Source organism: Chiroxiphia lanceolata, chromosome 13 (genome assembly GCF_009829145.1).
Source record: "Chiroxiphia lanceolata isolate bChiLan1 chromosome 13, bChiLan1.pri, whole genome shotgun sequence".
Lineage (NCBI taxonomy): Eukaryota > Metazoa > Chordata > Aves > Passeriformes > Pipridae > Chiroxiphia > Chiroxiphia lanceolata.
Genome location: NC_045649.1, coordinates 19,549,775 through 19,565,911, shown reverse-complemented (window position 1 = coordinate 19,565,911; position 16,137 = coordinate 19,549,775). Strand labels below are relative to the sequence as shown.

Sequence of the window (16,137 nt, the reverse complement as noted above, 5' to 3'; positions counted from 1 at the left end):
AGAGTGAGAAAACACTGCTGCTTTTTCCTAAATGTGATCTGCATGTGTCCTAGGACAGCATGTCACCTGGACAGTTTCCTCTCTAAGTCCTGAGACTTCAGTTTTATATTTTCCTTCTGTGCTGCCTTAGCAAATAGAGGGAGCAGGACAGGAGCAGGACAGGAGCAGGAGGAGGACAGGAGCAGGAACAGGAGGAGAAAGGCTCTCCCCGTCCTGCAGGAATTGCTTTGGCTGCTCTGTATCTTTAAGGGGCTGACCCTATCCCACGGTGAGCCATTATAAAGGCAGGTGAGCAGCAGTGCCCTGCTCGAGGAGCTGGAGCACGGCAGGGTGCAGCTCCCCAAAATGACTGGCCAGCACAGTTGGGGATATGGGCAGGATGACGGTAGGTTATGGCATTTCCGTGCTGCATCTCTCTGTCTTCCCCCACTCGTTTTCTTTCTAGAGCTGTTGCCTGAGCCCTGCAGAGCTGCCTGCATTTCGAGGTCTGCAAGCATCAAGTATATACAGCAGGTAATTAATTACTTTATTGATAATCAATAGCACCCAGAAAGTGGCACCAAAAGATGCACAGGCTTGTGCCTGCTGCCTTTCACTGTTGCAATCAGCATTCCAGAACTGAGGGAAGCAGGACTGAGTGGGGTTTTTTTTCAGGCTGCAGAGATGGGTCCCTTTCCAAAAAGCTGTTATGAAAAAGATTAACTGTGTCTGTCTCTCCACAAGCAATTCTTGTAAGTAACGAAGATTTAACAGAGCAATAATGAATCTCCTGATTCTGTGCAGCTGTTGAAATGTGATCTCTAGGCTTCCATAGAAGTGAATAAACTAAGTTATATGTTAAATATGTCTAGAACATCACTAAATTGTACAGATCAGTATCAGAGATCTCTTACAGAACAACTTATGCTTTCTGATTTGACAGTTTTTAATTTAGCTGTCCTCCCTAGCTTCCCACCCCCAAGGATGTGTCAGAGGGAAATGTGAAGCTACTGAAAGATTCCCACAGTAGTGTTTTGCAGTGCCTGCTCCTTCACAGAGGAGGGTTGGATGAGTGGCTGGTGCTGTCCAATAAAACAGTCTTTTGCATGACTTTCAGGAGCCTCTCTCTCTTTTGGCAGCAATTATTTTAGCTGCTGAGTGTCCAACGAGATTCTTCTGCATAACCTTCGGGGGCTGGTCTCTTAACAGCAACTCCTTTAGTTTCTGGGAGTCCAAAAGCAAGGTTGAGTACTAAGTGAAGCTGGTTAGTGCTGGTAGATGCTATGTTTGAGCAGGTAGGAGTAGTCATAAAGCCAGATATACTCTTATGAAGCTTGAGAGCGAAATGTTATTGCCTTACCTTGTCTAACAGCATTTAATTCCTAAACCTGCTTTACAGGCAGGCTGAGAAAAGACGTTATTTTCTAAGCTTAGCTTTGCAGAAAATGTCAAAGCCAAATAAGAGTATAATAGATCACTGTTTTGTTATGTAAACGCAGGGAGGCTGAATACCTGTGCTTGATTAAAAAAGCTTCCCCTTGTGAAAGTATGTGAGAATGCTACAATTAAAAATGTGCTTCTTGAGAATCTGGAAGCAAAATTGTTACTGTTAATACTTTATGAGAGAAGCAGTAGAATAATTTACTTGCTGCTTGTACTACCATACCAAAGTAAAAAAAAAAAGGCGTAAGAAAAAGTAATCCTTTGATATGGATAAGCTTTTGTTATCTCAAAGGGCATAAGAATGTTCCAGCTCTGGCAGCAGAGTTGTGTTATTAAATTGGTCTTTCTCCCCACTCTGTTGAGGTCAGGATGTCCAAAAATGTTAATTAACGTGGTGTACCTTTCACTCAGGGTAGGGAGATACCATAATGGGCATGAGTGAAGAATAGAGCTGCCTCAAAGATTTACTGCAGTCATAAAAGGATTTTAAAAATAACTGCACACTCAGTAGCTTAAGAGGTTGAGTCATCTGCATCTCATTTGAGTTGCTGGAGCTTTTACACTCTTTTCCCCAGGAAGAATTAAAGGCTGTCTCCTTGGGGAGTGTGTGTGTGTGTATGTGTGTGTGTATGTGTGTGTGTGTGTTTACACCTGCACCCACCTTGGAAACCCTTCAGACACCTCTGCAATGTAACTACAAAGTCTGCAGAAAATGAGTGGCCCAAGTAGCTGAAGGTACAGCAGTCTGTCGATGTGCCATGATTTCCTCAGGGTGTTTTGTGTGAGATGTTTGAATCCCCATCTTGTTGCAGCCTGTTTGTGCTAATAAAAACATGCCAGCTTAGAATTGAAATGGATTTCTCAGATACCAAACATTCAAGTCACCCTTGCTGAGCAAGCTTTATTTCAAGCCTCATGAAAACCCATACTGATTTTGTGTTTAGTAGGAAGGAAATAACGATGCTTTCCTTTCTTTCCTTTCGAAGGACCTTCAGAGTGGCACAAATCCTACCCTATTGCCCAGGGGAGCCGCCAGTCCCCCATTGATATTGTTTCTGCAAGAGCAGTTTATGACCCAAATCTGAAGCCACTGATCATCTCCTATGAGTCGTGCACATCCCTCAGCATCTCCAACACTGGCCATTCAGTTATGGTGGAGTTTGAAGATACTGATGACAAGGCAGGTGAGATAACACAGCCAACTGACTTAGAACACCATTTGTGACTTGGGGAAACAATTATGCACATCCTGTGCAGTGTAACTTCTGTGATGTATAATTTCAGTTTAGAGCAAGGCAGGTGACCAGAGCCCTTCATATTCTGTCTTCTCGAGCCTCATGTTTGTTGTCTTCACTTTGAGCATCTCTAGCTGTGCAATATTGCAGAGCAGAATAGTGTTTCTGCATTAGGAAAACCTCTTTGCGTCAGGAAAACCAGAAATGTGTTTGTAGTGCTCTTCTTTTGAATGAGATGTGGAGTTTGCAGGACAGGGAATCTTTGTATCTCTCCACCATCTCTCCTAGACCACCTCCAGCATGCAGAGTAGGTGTGTAAGCTCCTCAGTACCCTGTTCCATGATCATCCAAAGACACTAACTCACATGCCAGCTCTGGCTCACTGCCCAGTTTCCATCCACAGGAAGGAGAAGAGGATTAGCAGAAATGGGTCATACAAGCATAGCCATCATAATCACAGCCACTGCACCAAGTTGGGTCTGGACAGTCACTGTCGCCTTGCACTGTTTTCTTTCCTCCCTGCCTCAGAGCAGCTCAGTTTCTGCAGAATTTATAAAACCTTCAGCTAATTCTGAGTTTGTAGCAGCTTGTGGATGTTGGACTGTCTGCAGCTGGACATTATCCTTGTCTCAGCTCTTGGCAGGGAATGTAAAAGCTTTAAGTGTTTGATTATTTCCCCTGTTAATTCTACTTTCATGGAAGACCTTGCTTTTACATCTGGAGGTAGGGGAAGAGCATTCAAATGGAGATGATAAAGTAGCTGATAAATGGGAAGAGTGAATGTAAAAAACCAACTCTGAACAGCTTTTAAATGTATCATCTAACTTCATCATCCTTCTGTGTGTGTTGTTTGAGGCTGCCTAAATTGGATATCTGGATATTCAAAGCAAGTTACTCTTTCTGTGAAGTGGCTTGTCCATGCTGGTAACCCTTTGAAATAAGGGCTAGGGGTTGAAATTCAAGCCATTTTGTTCTAAAATTTCTCTTCTGGAATGAATTTAAGAAACTGCCCCATGGAAGACTCAGGTTTTTAAGCATCTTAATTGAATTGGAAAGGACTGGATGTGCATTTTCCACTTGTACTGCACAGATCCATTCAGCCTGTCACCCTACAAAGGGAATTTTTAAAATATCTTTGGAAGGATCATCTCAGCTTGCTGACTACTTTCATGCAATTTTCAGCTGAACTCTATCCCTGTAACAGCAAACTTTATTCAGCTTTAGAAACTGAACATCATCTATTACTCTGCATATAGAGATACAGACTCAGAGAACATGCAGGAATGAGACCTCTGCCCTTTCCACACAAAGTACTGGTTTTAGTAATACTTTTCCAAGGAAGATGATTGCTAGGAGTGGAAAATATGTTTCAAACAGGTTTTAGTTGTATTGAAATAGATCCAGTGACTCAGCTCTGAATAACTGGCACAACAGAATTCGAGAGTAACCCATCATAGTTAATTTCTTAAAATATTTGGGACAGGTGATGCATTCCTTTGCTAAGTTGAGAAAAACATACTGGGAGATATTTATATTCTTCATTAGTACTAAAACCTTTGGTTTGGAGAGGCCAGTTTCCTGCACAAAGGCCAGCTGGAACCATGCACATGTGGCAGCACTGGGCAAGCCCCTGCTTTAAATTTTTAAATAAAATGCTACACTGAGGATGCTTTACAGATACCAAACATAATTTTAATTTTCTTAATGTAAGACTTTTTGGTTGGGTTTTCCTGTCTGTTGGGCAAAATGTATTAGATTTGGTGCCATATAAAGTTACAGGAGGGATTACTGATGCTGTTGATCAAGTATCTTCTATAGGTGGCACCTTAAACATTGGCCTGTTCATACATCATTTAGAAATAACACTTAAGTTTCTCTGTAGCATTTCCTTACCTTTATAAGGTGACTTGAGATTGAGTGGTGTCGTGTGAAGTACGAGCTATTACATTACCTCTTTTATGGGATCGGGTATTTAAAGGAAAGGGAATATAGATAACCTCCACTGGAAGTAAAGATACTGTAAAAAGGAAATACTTAGCTGAATTGTCTGCCTGATGTTCAGAGTATAAGGTTTCCTTGGGGCCTTCTCTTCTCCAGGCTGAACAATCCCAACTCTCCCAGCCTTTCCTCCCAGCAGAGCTGCTCCATCCCTCTGCTCATCTTGGTGCCTGCTCTGGACTCTCTGCAGCAGCTCCATGTGCTCCCTGTGCTGTTCCCCAGGGCTGGAGCAGCTCTGCAGGGGGGTCTCTTCTGAGTGGCAGAGGGGCAGAATCCCCCCCTGCCCTGCTGCCCACGCTGGGGGATCAGCCCAGGGCATGAGGAGTTCTGGGCTGGTTCATGTCCAGCCTCTCCCCCACCAGCCCCTCAGGTCCTTCTCCCAGGGCTGCTCTCAGCCTGTTCCACTGGTTATGCCTTTCCTGTTAAACACAATAAAAACCATGACAGTGGTTACCACACCTTCCTATGTCAAATATACTCTTCCAAGAAGGCCACAAAATTCTAGATAGGTAGCCATTCAACGTTTTTTGACTTATATTTCTACATGAATTTAGGTGCTTTCCATTAATAAATCCACCCCTCCTAGCTGTGTGGATGATACATCTTTTTCACGCTGGCAGAGGCTGCTGGCCTTTTCCCACTATTGTGCCAACAGTGGTTAGTTTGGACTAGTAGGGAGCTAAAAAGCTTTTTTCTTTCTTTTTCTTGTTTTTACCTGCCTAGCAATCAGTGGTGGGCCCTTCCAGAACCCATTTCGGCTGAAGCAGTTCCACTTTCACTGGGGGAGAACGCACAGCCAGGGCTCAGAGCACACAATTGATGGCAAACCTTTTCCCTGTGAGGTAACCATGGGTTTGTACTGGGGTTATTTCATGCAAATGCTGTTGACAAGTGACTGTGTGTGCAGTGGGGACAGGATTAGGATTCTCATTGCTTACTCCCTGTGGTTAGGGCAGCCCAGACTCTGAGCTGGTGTTATCCATAGATTAGAAATGGCTTCATATGGGGGCTCTTGAGAAAGTTCTGCAAAGCCAGGACAAGGCATGAGGCTCTCCCAGCACAATCCAACCAAAACACCATGGGAATGTGGCATCCTGGAGTCTACCAGTGAGTACTGGAGCACAGTGCTTTGTAGGATGAAGGCCTGTGCCAGGGAAGTCAGGTCACAGGTTAATGCCTGATTTCTTTCAAATTAAAGATGTGTGGTAGTTGACCCAGGCTGGATGTCAAAGCTGCTCCATCTCTGCCCTCCTCAGCTGGATGGGGAGAGAAAATGCAGTGAAACATTTGTGGGTTAGGATAAGGATAAGGACAGGGAGAGATCAGTCACCAGGTACTGACACAGGAAAACAGGCTTAGCTGGGGGAAATCAGAGTAGGATAATGAGAAATAAAAACTAAATCTTAAAACCTTCTCCTCACCCTTCTTCCTGGGCTTTCCATTACTCCTAACTTTCTCTACCTCCTCCCCTGAGCAGTGCAGGGGGATGTGGAATGGGGGCTGTGGTCAGTTCACCCCATCTTGTCTCTGCTGCTGCTTCCTCCTCAGTGGGAGGACTCCTCACACTCTTCCCCTGCTCCTGTGTGGGGTCCCTCCCACGGGAGACAGTCCTCCACAAAATTCTCCAACGTGAGTCCTTCCCACAGGCTGCAGTCCTTCAGGAGCTGCTCCAGCCTGGGTCTCTTCCATGGGGTCATGGGTCCCCTTCCATGGGAGGGTGGTTTTTCGGCTGGGATGATTGACACACACAAAAGAAGAGGCCAGCAGCCTTGCATTCCAGGCTGATGGCCCTCAGAAGACCGGGGTGGGGGGTGGGGGGGGTGGGGGGTGGAGGGAGAGTTTTTTTCCCTCTCCTTGGAAAACGGCATCCTCACTTCTCTCCTTGGAAAACGGCATCCTCACTTCACTTTTGCCCTGACTCAGGGAGGGCGTGTTGTGTAGAGGGGTTCCGTGGTTCATTTTGTTTTCAGCCGGGTGTCTGGCAGCTTCTGGCCCGGGTTCACCTCCCTTCTCCTGCGCTCCGTTCTGCCCCCAGCCGGGACCGGCTGGGATTTCATTGGAGAGGCTTGGCCGACCTGCGGAGGAACCTTTGGGGGAGGAGGCTGCCCCTTCCCTCCTCCGTGTTTGGCAGCGGCTTGTGCCCATCGATGAAGGGGTGGGGGGGGAGATTCCCGACCAGAACTAGCCACAGACAGCGTGAGTCCATAGGAAGAGCCCCTTTTCCCCTTTTCCCCTTTTCCCCTTTTCCCCTTTTCCCCTTTTCCCCTTTTCCCCTTTTCCCCTTTCAGTGGGGGGAAATCTCCATTTCGGCTCCTCCCTCACAGCGGGGCCCAACAGCGCCCCCTGCTGGCCAACACCGAGCACTGCAGGGATCCAACAGCGCCCCCTGCTGGCCAACACCGAGCACTGCAGGGTTCCAACAGCGCCCCCTGCTGGCCAACACCGAGCACTGCAGGGATCCAACAGCGCCCCCTGCTGGCCAACACCGAGCACTGCAGGGTTCCAACAGCGCCCCCTGCTGGCCAACACCGAGCACTGCAGGGATCCAACAGCGCCCCCTGCTGGCCGCGGTTAGAATTGCGCCCAAGGACAGAAAGTACCGAACTGGATTTTTGGGGGAACTTTGGGTACAGGATTATCGTTTAGCTGTTTTTGTGTTCTTTTGTTGTTCTGCCAATACATATATATCCTCTAATAAAGGGCTGTTATCTCTCCTTTCTCCACACTTCCTCAATTGGAGCCTCCTAATTTTGGATTTACAAGTACTTGGAGGGAGGAGCTTGGTCTTCCTCATAACTCATCCTCCTTAGCAAAACACTTCAGTCTCATTAAACTGAGCCAGAACTGCTCCAGTGTGGGTCCCTCCCACGGGGTCATGAGCTGGGGGAGCTTCTGGCAATTTCTCACCCAAGCCACCCCTGAAGCTCTCCCACTACCAAAACCTGGCTGTGCCACCCCACTACGGGCTGATATCTAGAAAATTTGTTTAGTGCCTGTCCACACTTAGGGACCAGTCCAAAAGATTGAACTTGTTCATGTTTCCAACAATGCCTTTTGCACAAAACCATTCTGTTGTGAATGGCTGTTGGTGCTGTTAACATGAGAGAAACCATGTTCACAGCTTCTATCACTAATCATTTTTATTTGTTATTTTTCTTTAAAGCTCCACTTAGTTCATTGGAATGGCAGAAAATATGCAACATTTGGAGAAGCAGCAGCAGCTCCAGATGGCCTGGCAGTAGTTGGTGTTTTCTTGGAGGTAAGAATGGCAAAAATAGCATATTTACATGATGCAAAGCATTATGCTGTCAAGTGTTTGAGGACCACGCCACATATTTAAGAGGTGCTTAAGGAAAACAGATGACTTATTGGAAGCAGTAACTCATTGCAAATTGCTGTTAAACTTTAGTTGGAATGTGGAGATTCAGACAAGAAAACATCTATTCAAAGCATAGTTGAAGTCCTTCTTATTTAACCTGTCTATTCTGTTATTTTAGATTGGGAAAGAACATGCTGGTATGAACAGACTCACTGATGCTTTGTACATGGTAAAATTTAAAGTAAGTTTTCAGCTCTTTAAATTTAATTTCTGGGATATCCTTTAGAAATCAAGCACATGTACCTATTTGAGACAAAAATCGTATCCTCCCATCACTAGAACCTCACTGTAGTTGTCTCCTCTTCCCCTCCAAAGTTCATTTCTTTTGCCTAATCTCAGGTGCCTCACAAGGCTGTGCTGACCCCACTGGTCATCAGAGGTTCTACCTTTCCCCAAAAATCTAAAATCAGAAGCTCCACAACCTTTCAGGCTCAGCTTTTACCCTCAGCAAAATAATCCATTTCCATTGAGCCTGGTGTTGACCAAGTGGAAGCTGGCTGTTTGTCTTTGCTGCAGAACTCTGTCAGGGGCAATCTTACTGAGGTCCTGAGTTAATCTGTTCCTAAAGTGTTTTGTGAGTAACTGAATATTTTTGGGGTATTCTTACAGGCTGAAAAGCTTTTCTCTAGACTGTGGTAATCACTACTCTAGGCAGCAACTCCTTCTATTTCTGCGTGTCTTTGGTTGATCCACCTTCCTCTAATTTTAGACTTGAAGCTTTGATTTTTTTAAAGCCAGTATTTACCATAGCAGACAATGACTACAGGATTTAAGTCTTCTACTAAAATAGATGTGAAGAATAGAAAATAGCAGGTGATGAGACAAGGAATTCTGCCATGATATTATCTGTAGCTCACACTGAACACTATACATAGAACACAGCTCCTCTGTTATTTTTAGACCTATTGTGAGAAGAGCTGAGTTTTTGTAGGGACAATGGGGCAAGGCCTCAAAGTCCAGTAATCCAGCAGCAGGCATCATACTTGCCGTGCTGCTTCTGTCTAACAGTTGTTATAAAGCAGCCAAACCTTTACAGACTTTTCACCTCGTTTTTAATATTACTTCAGCATTATTTTTCTCTTTCAAAAAAAGTTATTTAACCTGCATTTAAAAGTACAAAGATAAATTTAAAGTCTTTTTTTTTTTCTAGGGAACAAAAGCTCAGTTTGGAAGCTTCAACCCTAAATGTCTCCTGCCCTTGAGTCTTGATTATTGGACATACCTTGGCTCTCTGACAACCCCACCCCTTAATGAGAGTGTAACGTGGATAGTGCTGAAAGAACCCATCAGAATTTCTGAGAAACAGGTAAACTGTTGATATTGTCTCTGTTCTTGTAGGATTCAGTGCTGGATGAGCAGGCAGTGACTGTTTTAATTTGAAATGGGGCTGAGCTAAAACACTGAATATTCAGCCTGTTCAATAATCAGGCTTCTCTTATTTTCTGTTAATATTCTCTATTAACTGATTACAATACAACAAATACTTTCCTTTGGTCCCTTTTACAACCCATTAACATTGATTGCCCCCTTAAGCAGTCAATTATTTGAATTTCCAGCTGGAGAAGTTCCGGATGCTCCTTTTCACCAGCGAGGAGGACCAGAGGGTCCAAATGGCAAATAACTTTCGCCCCCCTCAGCCTCTAAAGGGGAGAGTTGTCCGAGCTTCCTTCAAGGCCTGAGGAAAACTCACAGTAGCCCTGGGATATCCAAGAGCTTCCACATCTGAGATACCACAAACAGAAACTCTGGTCCTCAGACCACTCATGGAACACACAAGATAAGCATTTCCATGAACACTCTGCTTGGAGGGGGACAATCTGCTGGTTTTCTGTTTTATTTGAAGTGCTCATTCTTCTGAGAAATGGGATCTTTGTAACAAGCACTATTTAATATAAGGGATAGCTGAGTAAACTAGACTGTTGTCCGAGACCTGAAACTCTAAAACAAAATTAAAATGCAATTAAAATCCAACTTGATATAAAATGGGAAATTATGTAGTGATCTACTAGTACAATAATGGTCTCATTCAATACATGAGGAAACAGTAATGAAGAATTTTGGGTAAATTGGACTTAAATTTTCCTTACCAATCTGTTGTAAGCATTTGCTGAGCTCTGATTTAAACATTGCTTGCACTGTATTCTTGCTGTCTGTTGACAGAGTGCACAAGTAGCACTAGAGAAAAGTTCTTTACTTGCCTCGGGTAGGCACTGGTATGAAAACTAGATATATATTTTAAATTTACTGCTCTAAGATCCTATTTTATAATTCAAAGTACCAATGTAAATGCTGTGCTTAAAAGCAGACCATTTTATTGCAGTGTTGTTTAGCCCACAGGTCATACAGGACTGTGCTGCCCTGGTCAGTCTGGGTGAAGAGTACATCTTGAGCAATCCAGATGTGTGCTTTGTGGTCCTAAACTGCTCAAAGTCTACCTCAGTTCAGTGCTATGCTCTGCAATATGACCTCCTTTGTTGTCTGTCCTACAGATAAGGGGTGTTTTGTTTACTTTAGGGACCCAGTGGGTAGATCTGGGCTGCACTGAGTGTGCACTGCTGCACAAATCCCTTCCCTCTGGCTGGCAGGGATCTCCCTGCACACCCTCCTGAGTCCTTTTACCTCTTCAAAAGCAAGTTGCTTTAGAAAAGCCATGTGTTGGTATTACAGCTCGTGCAGCTTAGTGACAAATTCAGGCTCTGGTACTAAATACTGTGATGTGACCTGTGATTACCCACAGTCTGTTGTCAGCTACTTTAATTCTGAGCTTCAAATGGCCTGTTTTGTGTGTATAGATCAGAGAGAAAGTGATTTTAGCACTTTCCTCCAGCTTAGGTGGGGAAATCAAAGATGTACAATGCAAAGGAAAGCTGGGGAAGAGGGAGAACAGCAGCTACTGTGGGCTGTTTCCCTGTCTCAGAGAGGGAGAAAGACACTGGGTGTGGGACATAGTCTAGCAAGGAATGGAAGACCAGACTTCTAGCCTTCAGCTCTGGTTTTCCTGCTACATTGACCTGGAACTTTGTGTTCCTCAGTTTCCTCTTACATAAAAAGAGGGTGACACTGATCTACCTCACAGGGATGTTGTGAGGGCTAATTCAGCATTGGCTGAGATGTGAGATTCTTACACACCAGATGCTCAAAGCAACGGGAAATCCTTACAGGCTGCAATGGTTTTAGCTGTTATGAATGTAACTTTGCTAGTAATGCAAACTGGTGTTGCAGAAAATCTATTTAATGTATCTTATTTCTTTAACAAATGAAATAAATGAGACTTTAAAACCAAGTGTGAATATCTTAATCCTTTATTTTCAGTAGACTCACTTTTCCCCACTTACTCTTTTTCTTGGACTTTCATGAAGAGAAATGATGTTTGATATTTTCAACTGATGCATCTGTTTTATATCAAAGAATGTTTGATTGTTCACCTTCAGTTCCATAGAAACCTTAAGTTATAGTAGAATGGCCTGAGTACAGGTAAGAGTTATCCCTCCTAAGTTTCTGGACTTTTTTTTTAAATTCTAGAAACAATTATTTTTCGTCTATGTTGCAGTTCTTCCCATCTTTTTGGATTAACAGCTTCTGCTTCAGCTTAGTTCTTTCACTTAAATTCTAACATAGTGTGTATCTTGGATGGCTTCTTGCCCAGTCAGAGTTAAATTATTGTTGTCATTAATTTTATGTCTCAGTTAAAATTAAGAAAAAATAATTGCATGAAAAGATATTTTAAAATGTAAAAGGTCTTTCAAAAGAAGCTTACACATCTGATAGCCTGAATACATTTTATTAGGGGCAAATTTCAAATACTTTCCTGCTTAAAATGTAATGAATATTAATTACCATATCAAGCTACCCCTGTACTGCTGCATTCATATTCGTGCTCATGTCCACAGAGCAGGTCACTGAGGGCTATTTTCAGTGGTTTTTCTCATTTGAGGCATGTAAGTAGAGCTCTGTTCACTCAGTCTCACACTTGGACTTGTACACCAAAACTCTGTCCAGTTTTTTCCCAGCTAGAGCCACTTAGTCTAATAAAACAAAAAAGTTTATTTAACCCCCCAGAGTGTCCCTTCTGTGACCTCGAATACAGTACTTAAGCTTCTTTGAGGGTGGTTTAGTCATGAGCAACAGAAGGATAATATTTAGCTCATAAGGTTATTGCAAAAGCTTAGCTATTGTAAAGAGCTTTAAATGCTGAACTGCCCCAAGGTGTTCAGTTACAGCTGAACTATACCTTCCTTCAGAAATAAATTTTATTTTACTTAGAGGGGTTTTTTTTTTTCAGTTGTTGGATCAAAGAACATGATCTAATTTTGACCACAGTGAAGCAAAATGTAAAAGGAAGCACTTTATATTCTTTGCTGTTTCTTGAGACCCTGATCATCCAATAAAAAAGCACAAATATTTCAGTTCTGTATGGTTTTAAAGCTATAAACTCCTATTTAATGCTATTACTGCTATTTATTTTGAGATTGAACAATTCTAGAACATGTGCTGTGCTTACCTTTTACCAACTGTGTTGAAGGCTTGGCTTAATGTCTCATGGGATGGCAGCTCATGACTGAGGGAACGGGAGCTCTCACATTTAGGACAGTGACTGAACTTATCCAGCTGTAAAAACCAGATTAAAAATGCCACCTAGTGGCTCTCTGTGTCCATTTATTGCTACAATGCTTCAAAATAATTTTAAGGCAAATTCAGTCAAAATACAACATATGAGAAAATTTAACTTCAGTGATAATAATTTTTTAAGATATGAGTGTAATTGAAAACCTTGTGCTGGCCCTATGTATGTTGTCCTTGAAACTCCTTTGTCAGATAAAAATCAATCTTACAAAAGAAACTCGATAAACCAGTTATAATTTTTTGTTCCTTGTTTCCCTTCTCTATCCTCTGCTTGGTAAACTGCACACTATCTTAATTTTAGCTTTCAAAATTTAATAGCTACAGTTACAGTTCAACTTATGGGGTTTTTCCACATCCTCTTGCAAGCAGAAAGATTTTTAGACAGTTTCAGTATGATGTAGCAATTATTTATAATGATTAATTCCATTATGAATGTTAATTAATCCAAATATAAGCATCAGAGGAAAGGTTTTGCAAGATACCTCAACACCAGATGGTGCTTTTGGAGGAGTTCAAAGGTCAGAAAGGTAAAAAAAGGGGCATTTCAGGAAAAAACAGAGATAAGCCTGAAGAAAATAGGCTGTTATACCTCAGGTTATCTGTTTCCCTCTCTGAATTCCTTATGCATGCACAAGGGACCATTCAGTAGTGGCAGGTTGCTCTACACTGCCTGCAAGAGCGGGGGGCTCATATTTTTTCTCACTTACCCTGAGGAAAGTAAAGTAGATGATGAAACCTGACTGACTGTACCAGAACTCTTCCCAACTTGCATGGCTGTAAGGCAGAGAAATGTTCATTCCTCTGATGTTCCATCTCTGCTGGTACTTGCATTACATTGGAAATTTAGTCAGATTTCAGTGCCTTCCTCCAACACAGCAATGCAAATCATCATTTCATTTCATATTAATATAGTGGAATATTAAATCACAGAATCATAGAATCCAACCAGGTTGGAAAAGACCTCTGGGATCATCAAGCCCAACCCTTGATCCAACTCTGCTGTGGTTCCCAGCCCATGGCACTGATGCCACATCCAGTCTCACCTTAAACACCTCCAGGGACGGAGAATCCACCCCCTCCCTGGGCAGCCCATTCCAAACGGAGCAATTCAGACCCTGTTCATCTGTTGGAGGGGAAGAAGGCGGAAGGAGGAGAAGGAGGAAAGAAATATAATTACTTTTTTACACATGAGCACCTCTTACCAAGCCAGAAGACTTTCCTGCTCTTGAAAGCTGTCCTCAAGGAATTTAAACTTACTTTTACAGTGGTGCAGAGCCTTAATAAACACGTGTTTCTGTTTAACTCAAACCAATTTGTAAGCCACATCCAGTAAAAATTATCTATGTGGAGTTCAGATCCCGTTACAGCAACTAGACAGACCTTTGCACCAGTGCAATTCCATGAACTCAGCCTGGGCCACCAGATTAACCCCTGCAACTACAGACACCCTGCTCAGCCTCTGCTGCAGCAGCAGGAGGGAAATGGAGCTGCAGAGGTGGAATGGCATTTTTCCTACACTTTGTTGTGTTTACCTCTGTTCCATGATGTTTCTTGTAGCTTGTTTTCTTTCCTAGCATTTATTTTAGACTGTATAGGAAGACCATGGACTAGAATTTACTGTAAGCAAACTAGGAAATGCAATTGCTTTAACAGAGCTAGAGTCTCCTTTTTTGCTGTTGTTGGTTTTGGGTTTTTAGGGTATTTTGTGGAGGTTTTGGTAGTTTTTGGTTGGTTGGTTGGTTGGTTTGGTTTTGGTTTTGTTTGGAATTTGTTGTTTGTATATAATCAGAGATCTCAGAGATCTAAGGTTCGGATTTGCCCTTTGTGAAAATGCAAAACATGATGTAGAGGCAATGGAATGTAGGTCATTATTCACAGGGCAAGGTACGTCCAGTGAGCAGCTGACATTCCCAAAGACTCTCAGCAGGAAGGTATCCAAGGGTTTTGTGCACTGGAGTTGTGTTTCCTGTCCAAGGGCTGGTTAGTTGGACTGTTGTGCTTTCAGTGCAAAGGCAGGTTTGACTCAGCCGTGTTCTCTAAGATGAGCCAGAGGGATGATTCATTCAAAGGACCCTCCTCTGCCTGATGGCCATTCCCAAGTTCCCAAAGGGTTTGGATCTATGGCTGTTCTCTAACCTGTATCACTAAACTGAGTCTTTCTCTATATTTAGAAAAACCTCTAATAAGCTACTTTTAGTAGTAGTTTACTATTTTCTTTGGATTCAAATTTTTTGTTACTAGCCAGCTTTTTGGACAAAGGGTTAGTTATTTATTAGAAATACTATTCTGATTTTTAACTTGCTTTCTTTAGGAATATCAGGCTTATTTGGTGGTTCTAATCTTTGTGTGTCCCCATAACAAGAAATGTTTACAAAGACATCAGGAGTCTCAGGCCTTTCATGAATATCAGGGAGTTAGTGGAAAGCAATCCACCACAGCACCTGCTCTGGGGCATCTGTCTGCAGCTTCTGGGAGCAGAAACTGTTTAAATTGCACCAGAGCAGACATGGTCAGCTCTCCAAATGAACAAGTGGGGGGTAAAAAGTAATGTTCCATGGGAAAGAGGGAAACCCCAATAGTGCAGCCTGGCCTAAACAAGCAACATGGAAATCAGTACAAGAATATACTTCCAAAGAAAACCAGAGTTGCTGACTGTACAAGTCAGCAGACAAAGTTATACCTTGAAAAAAATCTAAATATAGGATTTGCTACATTTTAATCTATCACTCTACCTTAATACAATACCAATAAGAATACCAATAAGAACTTTCTTCTGGTGCAGGACATCTGATTCTGAACTTTAGCTCACCTATAACCAGCAAAGTCAAATCTTAGTTTTATTCAAAGAAAACTCAAGTTATAATTTTTTCAATGCAAATTAAGAAGATAGAGTGACATAGAGCACTATGGCAACCAAGCCACTGTTGCTACAGAAATTTGCCATTTTTATTGGATATTCCTAAGGGCAAAGCAGAGCAATACTGTTTCTTTCCCCAGCTCATATCAGAGAGTAGTATTTTGACTTAATTTTAACCTTAATTATATATCCTTTTGGTTCAGCAGCATAACCAAACACTCCAAAGCAGAATCTAAATCTCGATTCAATTTAGTATCCAGTCCTGTCAAGTACCTTCAATGTGGTATTCCTTCTTGTGTTTAGAAAATATGGAATGAAATCACCACCTTCTTCTGCGGGACTGGTAATTGTTTCACATTCTTTCACTTGGTTACTGAATCAGTTTCGCTTACGCATATGAATTTATGAAATGACTGCAGAACAAATGAGCAGTTTTCAGGCTGCTCTATGAGGTTTTTATTTTTTCCATATCTGCTAAAATACTGTCTTGAAATTTTTTGTTTGTTTGTTTGTTTGCCCTTCCATTTAACATGAAACTGTGTTTCATCGTGCTAATAAAAACAACAAACAAGTGAGAGCTCAGACTCAGGAAGATGATCGCACACCCTTCCACATGAGATAAC

The 16,137-nt window shown here is 42.5% G+C and overlaps 1 protein-coding gene across 1 annotated transcript; it reads left to right on the top strand.

Moving 5' to 3' along the window:
- The first annotated feature begins 296 nt into the window (after positions 1-296).
- Positions 297-11,317, top strand: CA7 (carbonic anhydrase 7). The gene is made up of 7 exons (XM_032701479.1): positions 297-385; positions 2,409-2,606; positions 5,379-5,497; positions 7,819-7,914; positions 8,153-8,215; positions 9,185-9,340; positions 9,591-11,317. The coding sequence occupies exons 1-7, from the start codon at positions 346-348 to the stop codon at positions 9,711-9,713; spliced, it is 795 nt and encodes a 264-aa protein (XP_032557370.1). The 5' UTR covers positions 297-345; the 3' UTR covers positions 9,714-11,317.
- Positions 11,318-16,137: the final 4,820 nt, after the last annotated feature.

Excerpts from the sequence above, each read along its gene's own strand:
- CA7 (XM_032701479.1), top strand. The coding sequence starts at position 346 with ATGACTGGCCAGCACAGTTGGGGATATGGGCAGGATGACG. Across the intron at positions 386-2,408 it reads GGGATATGGGCAGGATGACG|GACCTTCAGAGTGGCACAAA; the intron begins GTAGGTTATGGC and ends TTCCTTTCGAAG. Across the intron at positions 9,341-9,590 it reads TCAGAATTTCTGAGAAACAG|CTGGAGAAGTTCCGGATGCT; the intron begins GTAAACTGTTGA and ends TTGAATTTCCAG.